At 40.1% G+C, this 17,670-nt stretch overlaps 1 protein-coding gene across 2 annotated transcripts in view; it reads left to right on the top strand.

Annotated features, from left to right (window-relative positions):
• The window catches only part of mib1 (MIB E3 ubiquitin protein ligase 1), a 148,937-nt gene that overhangs the window by 13,576 nt on the left and 117,691 nt on the right, over window positions 1–17,670 (top strand). For both annotated transcript variants that reach the window (XM_073039296.1, XM_073039287.1), the window contains exons 2-4: window positions 1,934–2,105; window positions 6,505–6,634; window positions 14,826–14,930. In XM_073039296.1, coding sequence (XP_072895397.1) covers window positions 1,934–2,105; window positions 6,505–6,634; window positions 14,826–14,930 — 407 coding nt within the window. The remainder of the gene's footprint in view (window positions 1–1,933; window positions 2,106–6,504; window positions 6,635–14,825; window positions 14,931–17,670) is intronic.

The following is a 17,670-nucleotide window of genomic DNA, read 5'->3' as shown; positions in this document are numbered from 1 at the left end:
CACACAATTTATCTGCATCCTTTGTTTTGCATAGATGTGGTTACTGTTAGCATTGTTGTAAGCACCTTTGTATATCTGAATAAAAAGGCTAATAATGGAGAACTGCCAGTAATATCATCACTGAAGCGTCCAATGAATGGAAATGTCAGCAGTTAGATGCAAGAGAAAACATGCCATTGGTTTTGGCACACCAGTTATGGCATGCTAGAGTGGCTTGCACTGAATTGTGAAGCTGCTCAATCAGGAATCTGATTTCTGTAGAGTGCCCCTTTTAAATAGGCACAATGCTTCACTTCATGTAGAGGAAGGATGAACATGAATATTCATAGCTTTTTGCGTAGTGTCTGATTCCAGTAAAATATTAGGTGTGCCAAGGTGAATACTGTACAAATGACTCTTGATGGCATAATTTCACCAGAGAATGATCATTAACACAGTCTTAAAACATTAGTTAACTTACTTTCATCTGTTTAGGACACAGACAAAATGTCAAGACAAAAAAAGTTAATTTCTAGGCTGCAATGTCCAACAAACATAGTTTAATCTTTCTTTTGTTGGTATAACTAGTTATTTTAATACTAGCACAGGCCAGGCAAATGTGGTGCCATTGTGGCTTTCCCACATCACCCAGGAGATGTACTGTTTTCATTGCTACTGTCCTATAGGAGCCTAAAGACACACTCAGCAATACAGGAACAGCTTCTTCTCCTCCACTATTGTATTTCTGAATGGGCAATAAACTCATGTACAGAATGTCACTTTTTAATTTTTCTTGCTCTTTTTACACGCATTTCATTTTTAAAAAAATATATACTTTGTGTAATTAGAGGTTTATTAAGATTGTTTTACAATGTACTGCTGCCACAGACAACAAATTTCTTGACATAGGTTTAATATCACTGTCCTAATTTAGACTTTGAAGTGCTGCCAGTAATTGAAGACGCTGCAAAACTGAAATAACAAAAAAATGCAAGTATTCGGCTCAAACAAGATATATGGGGGAGAGGGAACGGTTAACATTTTAAAGTCAGCTGAGAAAAAAAGAACTAAAATATACCGAAGATAGATTTGTAAAGCCTCCTGGCTATCCCTCAGTTGGCACCATTCCCTTAGTCTATTGTGATCTCCAATCATAGATGTTATGTGTATTTTCTTTTATCTTGCTTTTTTTGCAACACTTGTAATTTATTCTTTGTTCTAAGGAAAGGATATCAACTTGTAATGGTAAATGTTTCTTTCTCCACAGAACAATTCTGAGTTGTTGATTATTTCTAGCTTTATCTACTTTGGGATTTCAACAATGTTTTATGTAAAAATATATTTTAAACAGATGATGCGGAATTCAAAGTTGTTTTGATGAGAATCTTGTGTGAACGAGTAAATTATCTCTGACTTTATTAAATCAATTGACACATAGTATGTAATGTGCAAAAGAACAGAAGCATTGTTGCAAATATAAACTGAATGTACAAAATTGAGCTGGATACACTAGGGAACATGCAGGAGGATGCATTTTAAAAGTAAATAACAAGAATTTTTAAACAAAAACTAAGACTTTGAGGACGCAGGACTGTTCACGGTACAAATACAGAAGTAACTAAAATTGTGAGTACAAAAATCAGTTAAATGCTAATAGAAAATGGCCAGAATACAATTTTAACATTTAAGCTGGAATGTTCACAACTATCAGGGAGACTTCTTCACGTGTTGAGTAGCAGCGTAGGAGTTTTCCACACAAAAAAACACAAGGCCAAATTGATGGATCACCCATGATTTGTTTGAATGGCAGAACTAATTTGATGAGCTAAAGAGTCAAATTTTGACTTTTGGGTAGTGAGTCATTGGGGCCAGCGAACATGTATTATGAAAGCTGTCCGTACTTTCAATCCAAATGGAACAATGAGTTTTTTTCTTTTGTTGGATATTTTTAAAGGAATCAAGCACGATGGAACTATGTGTGATACATGTCGTCAGCAGCCAATTATTGGCATCCGGTGGAAATGTGCAGAGTGTACCAATTATGACCTTTGCACTGTTTGTTACCATGGGGATAAGCACCACCTGAGGCATAGATTCTATAGAATCACTATTCCTGGAAGTGAAAGGTAAGAATGAAGAAAATTTTACAATGCTTTTGATGTTCTTATTTTGTTGACCTATATCCTACCATGTAATATTTTAACATTCTAGAATAATTTTTCATTTAATGCTACTGGTTTTAATAAAAGCTTGTTGAACCTGTCAGTAAGTGGCTGAGTTGTATAGGCCTAGAAGGACCCAATTTCAATTTCAAATCTTGCAAAGTTAGCAAATTCAATTTAGATTGATGGAAGAGTTACTGCTATCTGCTTTGGTTATTCTTTGTTGATAAACGTTCCATTTACTGGTTAACATTTACCTCTGTAATATCCTGGTGTACCAGATGATGTGGAATTCAAAGCTGTTCACCGGCAGAATTTAATTTTTCGTTGTTTCTCCAATTCAGTTCCTATTCCCAGATTTTAGTGTCCAGTTCAACAGGCTGCTGTGTTACTCTTGAATTCATTCAAACTGCCTTTTTTTTAATAAAGGAATTAAATTTTCTTTATTATTAATTATTTTCCAAAATTGTACCATCTCTACAGATTGCATTAATTGTACAATATTCTGATAACATGGTTGTTTGGAAATAACTGGTGATCAGCATCTGGCTCACTGTGAAAGTAAGTAAGTTTGAGGTTTAGACAGTTCCTCTCTCACTTTCATTCAGGACTCCAAACAGTCCTTCCAAGTGAGGCAATACTTAAGCTATGAATTTATTGGGGGACCACTTTATCAAGCACCTCCACTCCATCTGGATAAAGCGGAATTTCCTGGTGGCCAACCATTTTAATTCCTCTCTCCATTCCTGTTCTGACATGTTGGTCCATGGCCTCTTCCTTTATCACAATGAGGCCACTGTCAGGATGGAGAAGCAATACCTCATATTCTGTCTAGGTAGCCTCCATCATGATGGCCTGAACATTGATTTCTGCTTCTGGTTAACTTTTCTGCCTCTGCCTCTTCTCACTTCCCCCTGGTGCCTCTCATTCCCTTTGTCCCATGGTCTACTTTCTTATTAGATTCCTTCTTCTCCAGCCCTTTACGTTTCCCAATTTCCTGGCATGACCTATCGCCTTCTAGCTAGTCCTCCTCCTCCTCCCCCCATCTATTTATTCAGCCATCTTCCCCCTTTCTTTCTAATCCTGAAGAAGAGTCTCTGCCCGAAACGTCAACTGCATTTTCATTTCCATAGATGCTGCTTGACCTGTTGAGCTCCTCCAGCATTTTATGTGTGCATTTCTCTGGATTTCAAAATATGGCCAGATATCATACAGTAAATCAGATGTGTAGCTGAAATACGATTCCAGAGTGTGTGTTTGTTTAACCTTGATTTGTTGAAAATACTAACTGAAACTCAGAGTTCTGTTATCCACTCTTACATTTACTAGGGCTCAGTTTCCCACTCCCATTACTCATGAGGTTAACTGAAAAAAATACTATAGTATTGTGCAGCATATTTTGTTTAGTAAAATTTTGAAATGACATTATTTTGCATATTAAATAAATGACATCAAGTTCGTTAAATCTGTGCATCCAGTGCCACCAAAATCCTGAGGCTGCCAGATTAGTTTTACTGTTATTCAATTCCGCTATTGCCAGGTAGAAACTTCTGCTGACCCAGGATGGAATTGAATACTTTGGATCTTGGTTGATGCCAATTGAGGCTTGAAGTTAGCATGATAAAATATGCTGGGTCAGAATTAGTGTCAGGTATAATGTATTAAATTCAGATTATCTTGTATCTGAAGGTAATAGTGATATCTGGTCTTCCTGCTATTGACTTAAGAATCATAGGGCAAGAGTAAATCAGACAACACAGTCAATGGAGTTCTATTTATAAATATCCAGAATACCCTATTTTATTGTTTTGATTTTTCAAGCCATGCGTTTTCACCAAAATGAATATTAAAATTTTGATTTTGTGGAAAAGTGCAATTATTTGTTGTTTTTTTTGCCCACTGAATATCCATTTGGGTTAGACAGCCCTATCATAACCTGATCATATAGTATGGCAACTCCTTGATGAGATTGGGTTTAATATCTAAATAACATGGGCTTGGGTTAGACTGGGACAGCTTTTTATAAATTAATGTATTAATTGCCACCTTTTGACATCATTCTAAGAGATCTATCATTTGTTTATATTAAAAAGTTGAATTAAATCAAAAACCTTTGTGAAATAAAATCAGATGTTTCATTTGACCTGGACTCTCTGACGGTGGTGTCTGAAAAGAGGATGCTTTCCAAGTTGCATGCCATCTTGGACAATGTCTCCCATCCACTCCATAATGTACTGGTTAGGCACAGGAGTACATTCAGCCAGAGACTCATTCCACCGAGATGCAACACTGAGCGTCATAGGAAGTCATTCCTGCCTGTGGCCATCAAACTTTACAACTCCTCCCTCGGAGTGTTAGACACCTTGAGCCTGGTCCTGGACTAATTTCCACTTGGCATAATTTGCTTATTATTATTTAATTATTTATGGTTTTTATATTGCTATATTTCTACCTATTCTTGGTTGGTGCGACTGTAACGAAACCCAATTTCCCTCGGGATCAATAAAGTATGTCTGTCTGTCTGTCTGAAAGTCCTTTGTAATTCAGATTGGTATAGCAACAGGCCCCATCTTTAAGCTGCCTCCTTCCAATCTGGTCCATTTGAGGAATGGCATTGAGTGATGAACATGTATATGTACAGGTCGACCTTCACTAATCCGGTACCATTGGGACCTGCAGAGTGCTGGATTAGTGAAAATGCTGAATTACAGAAGGATCTCATTAAGCAATAGCTAACCACCTCATCATACCTTTAAAATATCATGTAAATCAGTGCAAGTTAGATAATAATGAAACAAATATTAAATGAGTAGCAAGTGAAATTTTAATAAAGTAATATACTATACAGGCGCAGATAAAATAAAGCGTACAGGTAAATGTACAGGAATTAACTTATACAGAACAGTTGAGCACTTCCACTTCTAAAGTGAGACATTTAATATACCTTCAGGCAAAGTTACATGTTTGCAAGTGTGGGGTTGTCAGGATCATCAACATCTTTATCTTGAAAAATGAGTGAAACATCAGGAACTGGTGCTGAAACTGACACAACAGTTTCTTCAAAAACTGTTGATGTTAGTGGCAGCACATCTGGGTGAGCAGAAGCAGAAGTTGGAGAAAGGAGGTCTTCTATACGACACATTTCATGCGACCACCAGGCAGCCGGGAACTCAACGCTGGGCTCTTCCCTCTTCACTTACAGTTATTGAGGGAATCCTCATTAGTTTCTTTTCCTCCGCTTAGCAATTTGCTTAAATTCAGCGGGTAGCCACGTCTGATCTGAGGTTGTAAGCAGAAGAGAACAGAGCACTGGCCGGGCAACGCCGGAGGGCAATGTGCGACTGCTGGCAGGCGAGAAGGCGGACTTGCCCAGCGCACGCCAACTCCCCCTGCTGCTGGCGGGTGCCGGGCAGCCGTGCCTCACGCAAATGATATTAATAAATGCAGGTAAACAAGCAGGAATCGCCTGTCTGTGCTTACGAGAGCACGCCAACACGTGAACAGATCTAGCGCAACCAAAACAATGCGCAGCAGATTGGTACGGTGGCCTGGGAAATTTGAAATCACAGTTGCGCGGAAAATTTGAAAACAGTGCCAGATTATCGAAGGAACTGGATTGCAGGTAGTCGGATTAGTGAAGGTCGACTATCTGGTTTTTCTGATAATGCTCCATTTTCATTTATTGTGAGGCTGGTCTGTGCAGGCCAGTGTTGGAAGCTCTGAAAATAAGTTCTAACAGATTAGTAGCATTGGACTAAACTAGTATTGTCTAAAGTTTGAGGTCCCTCTGCAAAATGTAGTCTGGTGGACAATGCAGGAGATATCCTACCTATGTAAGGTGATGTTAGGAAGAGTGGGCATCCTTCGATACACAACCTACTCTCTTATAACCTACTCAGCTCTACTCTGCATTTGCTTCTCCGAGCCTGACATGAGATTGTGCTTTCACAAGATGAGCAGGATGTGAAACTAAAACTGAGGCAAAATTCCAGTTACCAGATAGCACTAATTTACGGTAGATCCTGATAATTCCACAAGTGATTTTGAGGCAAAAGCCTAGCTTCCTGCTCTCTGATTTGAGCCTGGTGAACCATCTGCCTGTTTAGTTTGAGTTGTTTTATCAAAAAAATTGTTGTTCTTTGTAATGTATCATGTTTGGATTGCTCGGCTGTGGTTGTGGTCATATTGGATTTTAATTTTACCTCAGCAGATCTCTGTTATCCCTAATCCAGGGATACCTGCAGAAAAGACAGTTTATTGATGTTTGGGAGGAAAAAGAAACAGTCACCTGACCACATTGAATGGAAATGTAAATTAAATCTAATTTTTGCTAATCACACAATTTTTGTTTTCTTTCTATTAGAGTTTTGCTGGAGTCTAGACGCAAGTCAAAGAAGATTACAGCGAGAGGCATTTTTGCTGGTGCAAGGGTAGTACGTGGAGTGGATTGGCAGTGGGAGGACCAAGATGGGGGCAATGGACGTAGAGGAAAGGTGAGCAATTTATTGGATGTTTGGGACTTGTTCAATATTAAAATTAGTTATTTGGCAGAGCTGATCTAAGATGGATGTTATTCATTTTCAGAATTAACACCAAACAACCTTACACTGGGTAAACCATATGGTTTCCTGTCCACATACCTCAACTCCATTTTATCCCCCTTTGTTCATTCCCTTCCCACCTACATCCACACCACTTATCATGCTCTCGATCGCTTCAGCAACTTTCAGTTCCCTGGTCCTGATCACTCCATTTTCATTATAGATCTCCAGTCCCTAGGCACTTCTATCCTCCATCAAGAAGATCTTTAAGCTCTCTGCTTACCATAAGACATAGGAGCAGAATTAGGCTATTTGGCCCATCGAGTCTGCTCCGCCATTCAATCATGGCTGATACTTTTTTCCCTCTTCAGCCCCACTCCCCGGCCTTCTCCCTGTAACTTTTGATGCCATGGGCAATCAAGAACCCATCAAGTTATGCCTTAAATACACCCACCATACCTGGCCTCCACAGCTGTCTGTGATAATAAATTTCACAAATTCGCCACCCTCTAGCTAAAGAAATTTCTCCACATCTGTTTGAAATGAACACCCCTCTAATGTCTCCACAATCTTTACCACTACCTCTTTCAGAACCCTAGGGTGCGCTTCATCTGGCCCGGATGACTTGTGTTACGCTTGGGTCTTACAGCATTTTTAACACTTTCTTCCTTGTAATAGTAACTTTTCTTCCCCCACACCCTTCAACATCTGGAACACTGCTAGTGTCTTCCACAGTGAAGACTGATGCAAAATACTGATTTAATTCTTCTGCCATCTCCTTGTCATCTGTTACTATTTCTCCGGCCTTATTTTCTAGCTGTGCTATATCGACTTTCATCTTTTATATACTTAAGAAAACTTTTACTATCCACTTTGATATTGTCTGCTAGCTTGGTTTCATATTTCATCTTTTCCCTCCTTAGTTGCTCTCTGTAGGGTTAAAAAAGCTAATGGCATGCTGGCCTTTATAACAAGAGGAATTGAGTATAGGAGTAAAGAGGTCCTTTTGCAGCTGTACAGGGCCCTGGTGAGACCCCACCTGGAGTATTGTGTGCAGTTTTGGTCTCCAAATTTGAGGAAGGACATTCTTGCTATTGAGGGAGTGCAGTGTAGGTTCACAAGGTTAATTCCCGGAATGGCGGGACTGTCATATGTTGAAAGATTGGAGCGACTGGGCTTGTATACACTGGAATTTAGAAGGATGAGAGGGGATCTGATTGAAACATATAAGATTATTAAGGGATTGGCCACGCTGGAGGCAGGAAACATGTTCCCACTGATGGGTGAGTCCAGTCGGAGGCCACAGTTTAAGAATAAGGGGTAGGCCATTTAGAACAGAGATGTGGAAAAACTTTTTCACCCAGAGAGTGGTGGTTATGTGGAATGCTCTGCCCCAGAAGGCAGTGGAGGCCAAGTCTCTGGATGCTTTCAAGAGAGAGTTAGATAGAGCTCTTATAGATAGTGGGGTCAAGGGATATGGGGAGAGGGCAGGAACGGGGTACTGATTGTGTATGATCAGCCATGATCACAGTGAATGGCAGTGCTGGCTAGAAGGGCCAAATAGCCTACTCCTGCACCTACTATCTATTGTCTATTGAAAGCTTCCCAATCCTCCAATTTCCTGCTAATTTTTGCTTTGTTGTACATTTGCTTTGACTTGGTCAGCCATGGTTGTTCTATTTGACCAATCTTTGTTTTTGGTATACATTCATCCTGCACCTTCCTCATTTTTTCCCCAAAACTCAAGCCATTGCTGATCAACTGTCATCCCTGCCAGCATCGCCTTACTTTGGTCTGCTTCTCTCTCATACCACTGTAATTTCCTTCACTCCACTTAAATACTGCTACTGTTACATACCCCGTAACTGGGTCACTTACCAGCAAAGATAGAGAGGTCCGTTGAAGTCTGATGGTACTATTTTTAACAGTATTTATTGGTAAAAATACACAAAAATAATATCAATGCAAACATACAGATAATATACGTTGTCAATACTAACTCTAAAAGTGTGGGTATAATCATAATCAATAAGAAATAAGCTCTATCGTTGTCTAGGGGATAATGTATTGTCCGATGGAAATATAAAAGTCACTTTAGTTCATTCAGGCTGCAGCTTTTGGTTGGAGTCAAGAGAGGGATTTTTGAAACTTGCCAGCTTTTCCTTTTTATGATGTCGATCCTTTGAAATTTCGTTGGTGGTGGTCTGTTCTTTAGCTAAACCGTCTTCCATGGTAAGGCCCGCCAATTCCGAGGCAAATGGAAAAGGACGCACGCGGGCCCCCCACTGGCTGTCGCTATTAACCGCTGTCACGGGATTTCTAGCGTTTCTCCTGGTGCATCTAAAGGGGTTGTTCCCCAGACCCTTTTTTATCCTTACTCACGGGGTCTCAGATGTCAATCAGGTTGGGATGATGCAATCCCTCAACCAGCCCACTCTGGTCATTCCCTGAGGGCTTCAATGAATAGTACAGTACTCAATACACAATTCCGTCTCCAAGAGACAATGGCCGGTATCCGTGGCTTTGTCTCGCTGAGGGCAGGACACACATTCCAAACCCTTGAGGATTCTCTCTCTCATTTCCTGGGTCCCCAGACCTGAATTAATAGCGATCTTGTGATTCTCAAAAAGGAGGGGGCTACTTTGTACCCTTCGGCCCCTCAGTTGTGGCACATTCGTAACACTACATCAGACTTTATTTTCTCCAAATCAGTTTTCAGTTTGAACTCAAATCATATTCTGATTATTGTCTCCTAGGGTTCTTTTATTGCAAGATCCCTAATCACCTCTGGTTCATTACATTACACCCAATCCAGTGCAGCTGATCCTCTAGTAGACTCAATGACAAACTACTCTAAAAAGCCTTCTCGTAGGCAGTCAACAAACTCATTCTCTCGAGATCCATTTCCAACTTTATTTTCCCAATCTATGTGCATGTTGAAATCTCCCATGACTATCATAAGATTGCCCTTTTGACATGCCTTTTCTATTTCCTGTTGTAATCTATAGTCCACATCCTAGTTACTGTTTGGAAGCCTGTATATAACTGCCATCAGGGTCCTTTTACCCTTGCAGTTTCTTAACTCAACCCACAATAATTCAACATCTTCTGATCTTATGTCACATTTTTCTACTGATTTGATGCCATTCTTTACCAACAGAGCCACACCACCCCTTCTGCCTACCCTTCTATCCCTCTGATACAACATGTAACCTTGGACATTCAGCTTCCAGCTACAATCATTCTTCAACCATGATTCAGTGATGACCAGTATATCATACCTGACGATCTGTAATAGTGCAACAAGATCATCTACCTATTTCGTATACTTCAAGCATTGAGATATAACTCATTGTCTACTGTATTTGCTACCGTTTTTGATTCTGCATCCCTAATGAACTGATATTCATCCTGCTGGCTGCAATTTTGTTATAGCATTTGCCTGCCCATCTTGGCAGTCTGACTGCAAGCTATCTTTGCTTTTTTCCATTCGTTCTATCCTGTGTCCCTTCACTCCATTCCTACTCCTCTGCCAAATTAGTTTGAAACCTCCTCAACAGCTCCTAACAAACCTACCGGTGTGAATATGGGTTCCTCTCGGGTTCAGGTGTATCTTGTCCCTTTTATATAGGTCATACCTCTCCCAGAAGAGATCCCAATGATTCAAGAACCTGAAGCCCTGCCCTTGCACCAGCTTCTCAGCCATACATTATTCTTCCAGATCATCCTGTTTCTACCCTTATTGGAGTGTGTGGCACAGGCAGCAATCCAGAAATTACTACCCTGGGGATCCTGCTTCTCAGCTTTCTACCTAGCTCTCTAAATTTTCTTTTCAGGACCTCATTGCTTTTTCTTCCTATGTCATTGGTACCAAGATGTACCAAGACATCTGGCTGCTCTCCCTCCCTCTCCAAAATGCTGTGGACGTGATCCGAAACATCCCTGACCCTGGCCCCAGAGAGGCAACATACCATTCCGGTGTCTTATTCATGGTGTCTGTTCCCCTGAGTATTGAGTCCCCTATCATTGTCACTTACCTCTTCTTCCCCTTTCCCTTCTGCACTATGGGCCTATGCTCAGTGCCAGTAACCTGGTCTCTGGCATTCCCCTGGGAGGCCATCCCCCCACAACAGTATTTAAAGTGATATACTTGTTTTTGAAACAAATGGTCACAGGGATGCTCTGCGCTAACTACCTATTCACATTTCCATTTCTCCTGACAGTCACCCAGCTACATGAGTCCTGCAATTTATGGGTGACTGCTTCCCTGTAACTCTGATTATCTCACGCTCTCCCGTACAAGTTGAAGGTCATCCAGATCCCTAACATGGTGTTCAAGGAGCTGCAGCTGGATGCACTTCACGCAGATGTAGTTCCCTGGGAGACTCTGGGTTTCCCACACCTTTAACATCTGGCATGAAGAACACACAACAGCCATTCACTACACTAGGTACAGTAAGAGAGAAAACAAAAATGGAACCTTAACAGAAGCTTACCCAGAGCCAACGCCTCTTTCAAGCCGGAGCCTCCTTTGAGCCAAAGCCTGACACTCCTACTCTCAACACTGACATGCTCCCAACAATGACCACCTGGTTTGACCCTTCTGTACTTTTAAACGAGTGTTGCCGACCTGCGAGAAAGCTCAATGCTGTGGCCTGCTGCTGCCACTGATTGGACCACCAGAATGAGCCTGAACGCCTGCGAAGCTCTCCTTTCAAACAAACGTTGCTGACCTGCGAGAAACCTCGTCGTTTCTTTCTTCGACAACAGACCCAACCAGTTCTCCTCCACCACCGCCCTCCTCCATCTGGCAGAACTGGTCCTCGCTCTCAACAATTACTCTTTTGGTTCTTCCAATTGATCCAAACTCGAGGTGTAAGTCCTGAGAGTTGTATAACGCCTCATTGTGGATTTTGATGCTACTGCTTAGATTAGGTTCACCTTTGTTGGAAAAGTGTGAAGTATCAAAGGCAGAGGGTCAGACAGTTGAAGTGAAGGGTATCTGAGGATTCTGAAGATTGGTGTCCTTTTAGTGGACAAAATGGAGGTGTTCTGAGACATCTGCATTTGGTTTATCCATTGAAAATGACCCCCTCCCTCAAAACATTCCCTAGATTCTGGCAGGGTACCAGAGGATTAGATAATCACAAATTCAGTGTCACTGTTCAAGAAAGTAGTATGTCAGAAGTTGTTAAAGTGAACCAGTTAGCCTATCATCAGTCAATAGGAAACACTGGTAACATTATTGAGGAAGAATAGCTGCCATTGTAGAAAGGTGCAAAACAATCAGGGTAATCATGGTTTTATGAAAGGGAAGTTGTGTTTGGCACATTTATGAGAGTTCTTTGAAGATATAATAAACAGGTAGATGAAGAGGAACCACCCTTGGGTACCCATATGGCATTTGATAAGATGCCACATAAAAGATTATCACTCAAGATAAGGGTCATGGGTTGGCAATAATAAACAAGCACAGATTGAGTTGCAGCTCACTAACAGAAAAAGTCAGGATTGGAAAAAAAACGTAGTTCAGAGCAGGTGGAGGCCATCTGGCCTTTTGAACTGCACTGTCTTTGATTGAGATCATAGCTGATCAGTATTTTAATGTTACTTTCCTATGTTGTCCTCAAAACCTTTGATTCGCTTGATAAAGAGAACTCTATTAATCTGAGTTCTGGGTGAGCACATACAAGTTAGATAGAAGGATATGGGCTCCAATTAATAATGGATGCATATCCACAAACAATATAAAATTGTTAATATAATTGAATACAGCACAGCACGCAATCTGTTGGAGGAACTCAACAGATTGAGTAACATTGGTGGGAGGAAAGAAATTGTTAGTGCTTCGTGCTGAAGCCCTGCATCAGGACTGAGTTCCTCCAGCAGATGGCCGTGTTGCTTCAGATTTTAACAACTACAGTATCTGAATGGGTATATAGTTGAATTTCAATACTTTTGGCCTTAGCATTGTATATCAATTAACTTGATACTGCAGTGGGTTGAATAGATATCCATACTTAAAATAATCATGAACTGAATTTCATTGCTCCTTTATACATAACTGTTTGGTTATTTTAATTGTGTGGTAAGGTATGATTTCTAATGCTAATATTTCTGACCAAAAAATAGTGGAATTTTTTTTTCCATTGTCTGCATTGTTGAAATGTTTAAATGCTGCTTGGTCTTTAAAATTGGAAGTCTGGTAAAGCTGATAGGTTTACTGAAAATTGCTTAACTATGGAATGTGTCTAGCATTTTCCCTTCTCATGAAGGATTTCACTGTACCTCAAGCACAACAGAAAAAAATAAAATATATAATTTGTTTTAAAAAGAATAAATAAAATGTAAAATCATATAAAAATAACTCTCAAAAAATCAGTACGCCTTTTCTGTTGCTCCTATATTTCTTACTGGTCTCTGCACTTAGTCTTGGTGCTGTTTCATGACACTCAACCAAAAATACAAGATTGAGGGGAAAATTTTTCAATCAATGGCAACATTACATTTTGTGTAGTTGTAGATTTCCTCGTTAATGTGCATACATTGGAGAGGACAAACTACTAAACATTATTTCAGACAAACTTATTTTGAGAAACAATTTCATGCAAAGCAAACTGGTCAAGACATTTAAATTATAATTTTTTAAAACAAATAGTAAGGCTTTTGAACTGTATTACATTATATGAAGAATAAACAAATTTAATTGGAAATATTTTGAATTCTTGCAGAGGATGCTGTTACAGAAAACTATATTAATTTAATTTATGCAAGATGTAAGCAGGCGTCTTCAATATTTTTGACTTCCATTTTCAATTTGATATAATAATGCAATGCAGGAGTGACGGCTATGAAAGGAGCAACATTACGGATAAGTGGAAAGTGAGATGACATTTATTGAGTCATGGGAACATGATATTAAATGATGTCACCAATTGAGGGGGAAAGCTGCTGGACAAAGCATTGGTTTAAAACTGAAGGATGCATGCTTGGTGAAAATAAGTACTACATTTGGACATTTTTCTCTAAGATCAGAATCCATCAATGCCAATAAAGAAAATGCTGTGTATAATAGTGATGGCTGTGATAAATTACTTAAGTTATTAATTAAGTAGCCTGTAAAAGTAGCAAAAGAAGTTCAGGGGTGATTGATAAGTTCATGGCCTAAGGTAGAAGGAGTCAGTTTTAGAAAACCTAGCACATTTATTTTTCAACATAGTCCCCTCCTACATTTACACACTTTGTCCAGCAGTTGTGGAGCATACGGATCTTGGACCTCCAGAAAGTGTTCACAGCAAGGGTGATTGATAAGTTCATGGCCTAAGGTAGAAGGAGATGAGTTATACAGCTCTCGTTATATGCACATGCAGTTCAACTCTTTGAGTGATTATGCAGAAAGTTTGAAGTTAATAACTCATCGGGGTGATTTATAAGTTTATGGCCTAAGGTAGAAGGAGATGAGTTATTAACTTCAAACTTTCTGCCTAATCACTCAGAGAGTTGACCTGCATGTACATGTAACGAGAGCTGTATAACTCATCTCCTTCTACCTTAGGCCACAAACCTATCAATCACCCATCTGTGGACACATTCTGGAGGTCCCAAGATCATATGCTCCATGACTGCTGGACTAAGTGTGTAAATGTAGGAGGGGACTATGTTGAAAAATAAATGTGCTAGGTTTTCTAAAATTGACTCCTTCGCTACTAATTTTAACGTGTAACTCCCACTGCTCTGCTTTAAGCTCATTTCTTTTTGTCCTAAGCTAGTTTTTCATTATTGTTGCTGGTTCCTGTCAGCCATTGTTCCTCCAAGAGGAGTTAAAAACCAAAACTTATGAAATATTATGTGTGCAAACGAGATCAATCCTTCCACTGTGACAAGGAAGTGAGTAATTGTTTGCTGCACACAGAATGTTGAAGCATATCCTTCTGAAGTTGCTTTATCTTCTGCGGCCTCTGCTGATATATGTTATCACACCTGCCAAGTTTTGATGCTTTTCCATTCTTATTCACTGCTGTTCTTTTGATGCTTTCCATAGACCTTATGGTAGTTTTCCTTTCTTTTACAACTCTTTACTGCCTCCAACCTGTACCTAGATTTTCTGACATTGCTATAATGATTTGAATGTCCTTTTTTCTAGGTGACTGAAATTCAAGATTGGAGTGCTTCTAGTCCTCATAGTGCAGCATATGTTTTGTGGGACAATGGAGCCAAGAATTTGTACAGAGTGGGGTTTGAAGGCATGGTAAGTGATGTAATGTTTTACTTTCAAAGTAAAGAGATTAGGTATTGTAAGTCTGAGCTTATAATTTTTTCGTGGCATGTGCAGTATTTAAGTTTATAGATGGGAAAAGGTTATGTGTGTACACCAAGGCAAAGATTGATCTTCATAAAGATCACTGAAGTATAACTTGCATTATATTCTGTGCCAGTAAAATTTGGATGACCAGTTCTCATTCCTTGTTTATGTTTTAAAGTTACTTTGCAAACAAAGCAAACAGGTGTTTTGACCTTGACTTTGAAATTGTTTGTTTCTCTCACCTTTGAGTGACTGGAATTTCTGGTTCCCATTGATTTCAGATTCCAGTCTGGCACACCACTATTATATCCTTAAAGTAGTTCTTTTATGTCATGATTGGATAATTAAACACAGAAATAACACAGGCTGACTCGTATCTTGCCGTCAACAGCAAAAGATCTACAGTATTGCTGTTATCCAGCATCTTTTCCAGTGCAGTGCTCTCAAAAGAGGTTTAAGATGAAATTGAAACCTATGGCTGAAGAATAGAAAATATAAATTAGAAAAAAAGACTTCAGATTTAAATCATGTATGGAAAACACAATATTGGCAACAAACAATGGATTAAGGGAGAATCCTATCTCCTTTGTCTGTGCCAATGGTGTCGTATCCATACTCGGACTTAAGAACAAGAGGTCCAGGGTTTGGATCCGGCTGGCTCCTTGCACACTTTTGATCCCTTCTGGGTTGAGTGTCAAGCTAGCAACTTATAATTAACAAATATAAAACACAAAATAATTGCATAAGTATTCACCCCCTTTAATATAACACACCAAATGTATCAAGCTTCAAATTCCTTGGTGTCCACATTTCCGAGGATCTCACCTGGTCCCTGAACTCCTCCATCCTGATCACAAAGGCGCAGCAGGGCCTTTATTGCCTGCGGAGCATCAAGAAAGCTCACCTGTGTCCCAGGATACTGACGGACTTTTACCGCTGTACCATTGAGAGCATACTCACCAGCTGCATCTCAGTGTGTTATGGCAATTGTTCTGTATCGGACCGCAAAGCACTCCAGCGTGTGGTGAAGGCTGCCCAGTGGATTATCGGCACCCAATTGCCCACCATTGAGAACATCTACAATAAACACTGCCTGGGCAGGGCAAAAAGCATTATCAAGGATGCATCTCACCCTAACCGTGGACTTTTTACTCTCCTCCCATCTGGTATGCGCGCTACAGGAGCATCCGCTCCCGCACCAGCAAACACCAGCTTCTCCCCTGAGGCTGTGACCGTGCTGAACCTCCCATCACAGCACTAAGCAGTATTGCACCCATATTGTACTGTCTCAGTCCTTTTATATTTGTGTACTGTAGCACTTTTTATTCACAGTTGTTTTGTAAATAACACTATTCTTTGCCTTTCTGGTTAGATGCTAACTGCAGTTCATTTGGCTTTGTATCTGTACTCGGCATAATGACAATAAAGTTGAACCTAATCTAATCAGTGGTGTAGCCAATTGGTTTTGGAAGTCACATAATTAGTTAAATGGAGATCACCGAGTGCAGTCAAGATGGTTTAATTGATTATAGTAAAAATACACCTGCATCTTGTAGGCCCAACTGCTGGTGAGCAGTATCATGTCAAAAACTACACCATGAAGACATAAGAACACACCTTGCAACTATGCAGAAAGGTGAAAAGCACAAGTCAGGAGATGGATACAAGAAAATTTCCCTTGGAATACAGTTAATTCAGTCATCAAGAAATGGAAAGAACATGGCACAGCTGTAAATCTGCCTAGAGCAGGCCTTCCTCAAAAACTGAGTGTCTATGCAAGAAGGGGACTAGTGAGGGAGACCACCAAGAGACCTATGACAACTCTGGAGGAGTACAACAACTGTTGCCTGGGTGCTTCACAAGTCGCAGCTTCATGGGAGAGTGGCAAAGAAAAAGCCACTGTTTTAAAAAAAACTCTCATGAAATCTCAACTAGAGCTTGCCATAAAGCATGTAGGAGACTGAAGTCAGCTGGAAGAAAGCTCTATTGTCTGATGAAGCCAAAATTGAGCTTTTTGGCCTTCAGACTACAGGCTATGTTTGGTATAAGCCAAATAATTTACATAATCAAAAACGCACTATCCCTACCATGAAGCATGGTGGTGGCTACATCATACTGTGAGACGTTTACTGTAGTAAGCCCTGGATGGGCTTATGAAGGTAGTCAGTAAAATGTGTGCAGCAAAATATAGTGAAATCCTGGAGGAAAACCTGATGCAGTCTGTGAGAGAATTGTGATTTGGGAAATGATTTGTTTTCCAGCAAGAGTCTGCCAACTGGGAAGCTTCTATTCAAATAATGCAATCCAAAGAGAAGCTTCCAACGCTATCCAAAAACATTCAAATGTAACCACCAGGGAACACACTGAACAATTGAAAGGGGACGTCATGTGATGACGTAGGATCGAGACGTGGAAATCCAGCTCTCCTGTAAAAAAAACTAATAAATTAATGTTTAAGTGAAGAAAAGTTAGTAAATATTTTCTAAAAACTACGTCTAAACTACTCAGGATTTTCCTTAGATATGCCTCCTAAACAGACAAAGAAGAAAACTGCTACTTTGAAGATAGTACAAGCTGGGCCCGCCGCCATGAAGAAGCCTCGGACTCAAGTGCATCTCACCTCTGGCAATACAGAACAGGAATCGGCGGCAACATCAACAGTCTCCAAGAAGGAACAACAGGAACT

Source organism: Hemitrygon akajei, chromosome 1, assembly GCF_048418815.1.
Source record: "Hemitrygon akajei chromosome 1, sHemAka1.3, whole genome shotgun sequence".
NCBI lineage: Eukaryota > Metazoa > Chordata > Chondrichthyes > Myliobatiformes > Dasyatidae > Hemitrygon > Hemitrygon akajei.
Note: the sequence above shows the minus strand (reverse complement) of the source record. Positions and strands in the feature narration are given on the sequence as shown.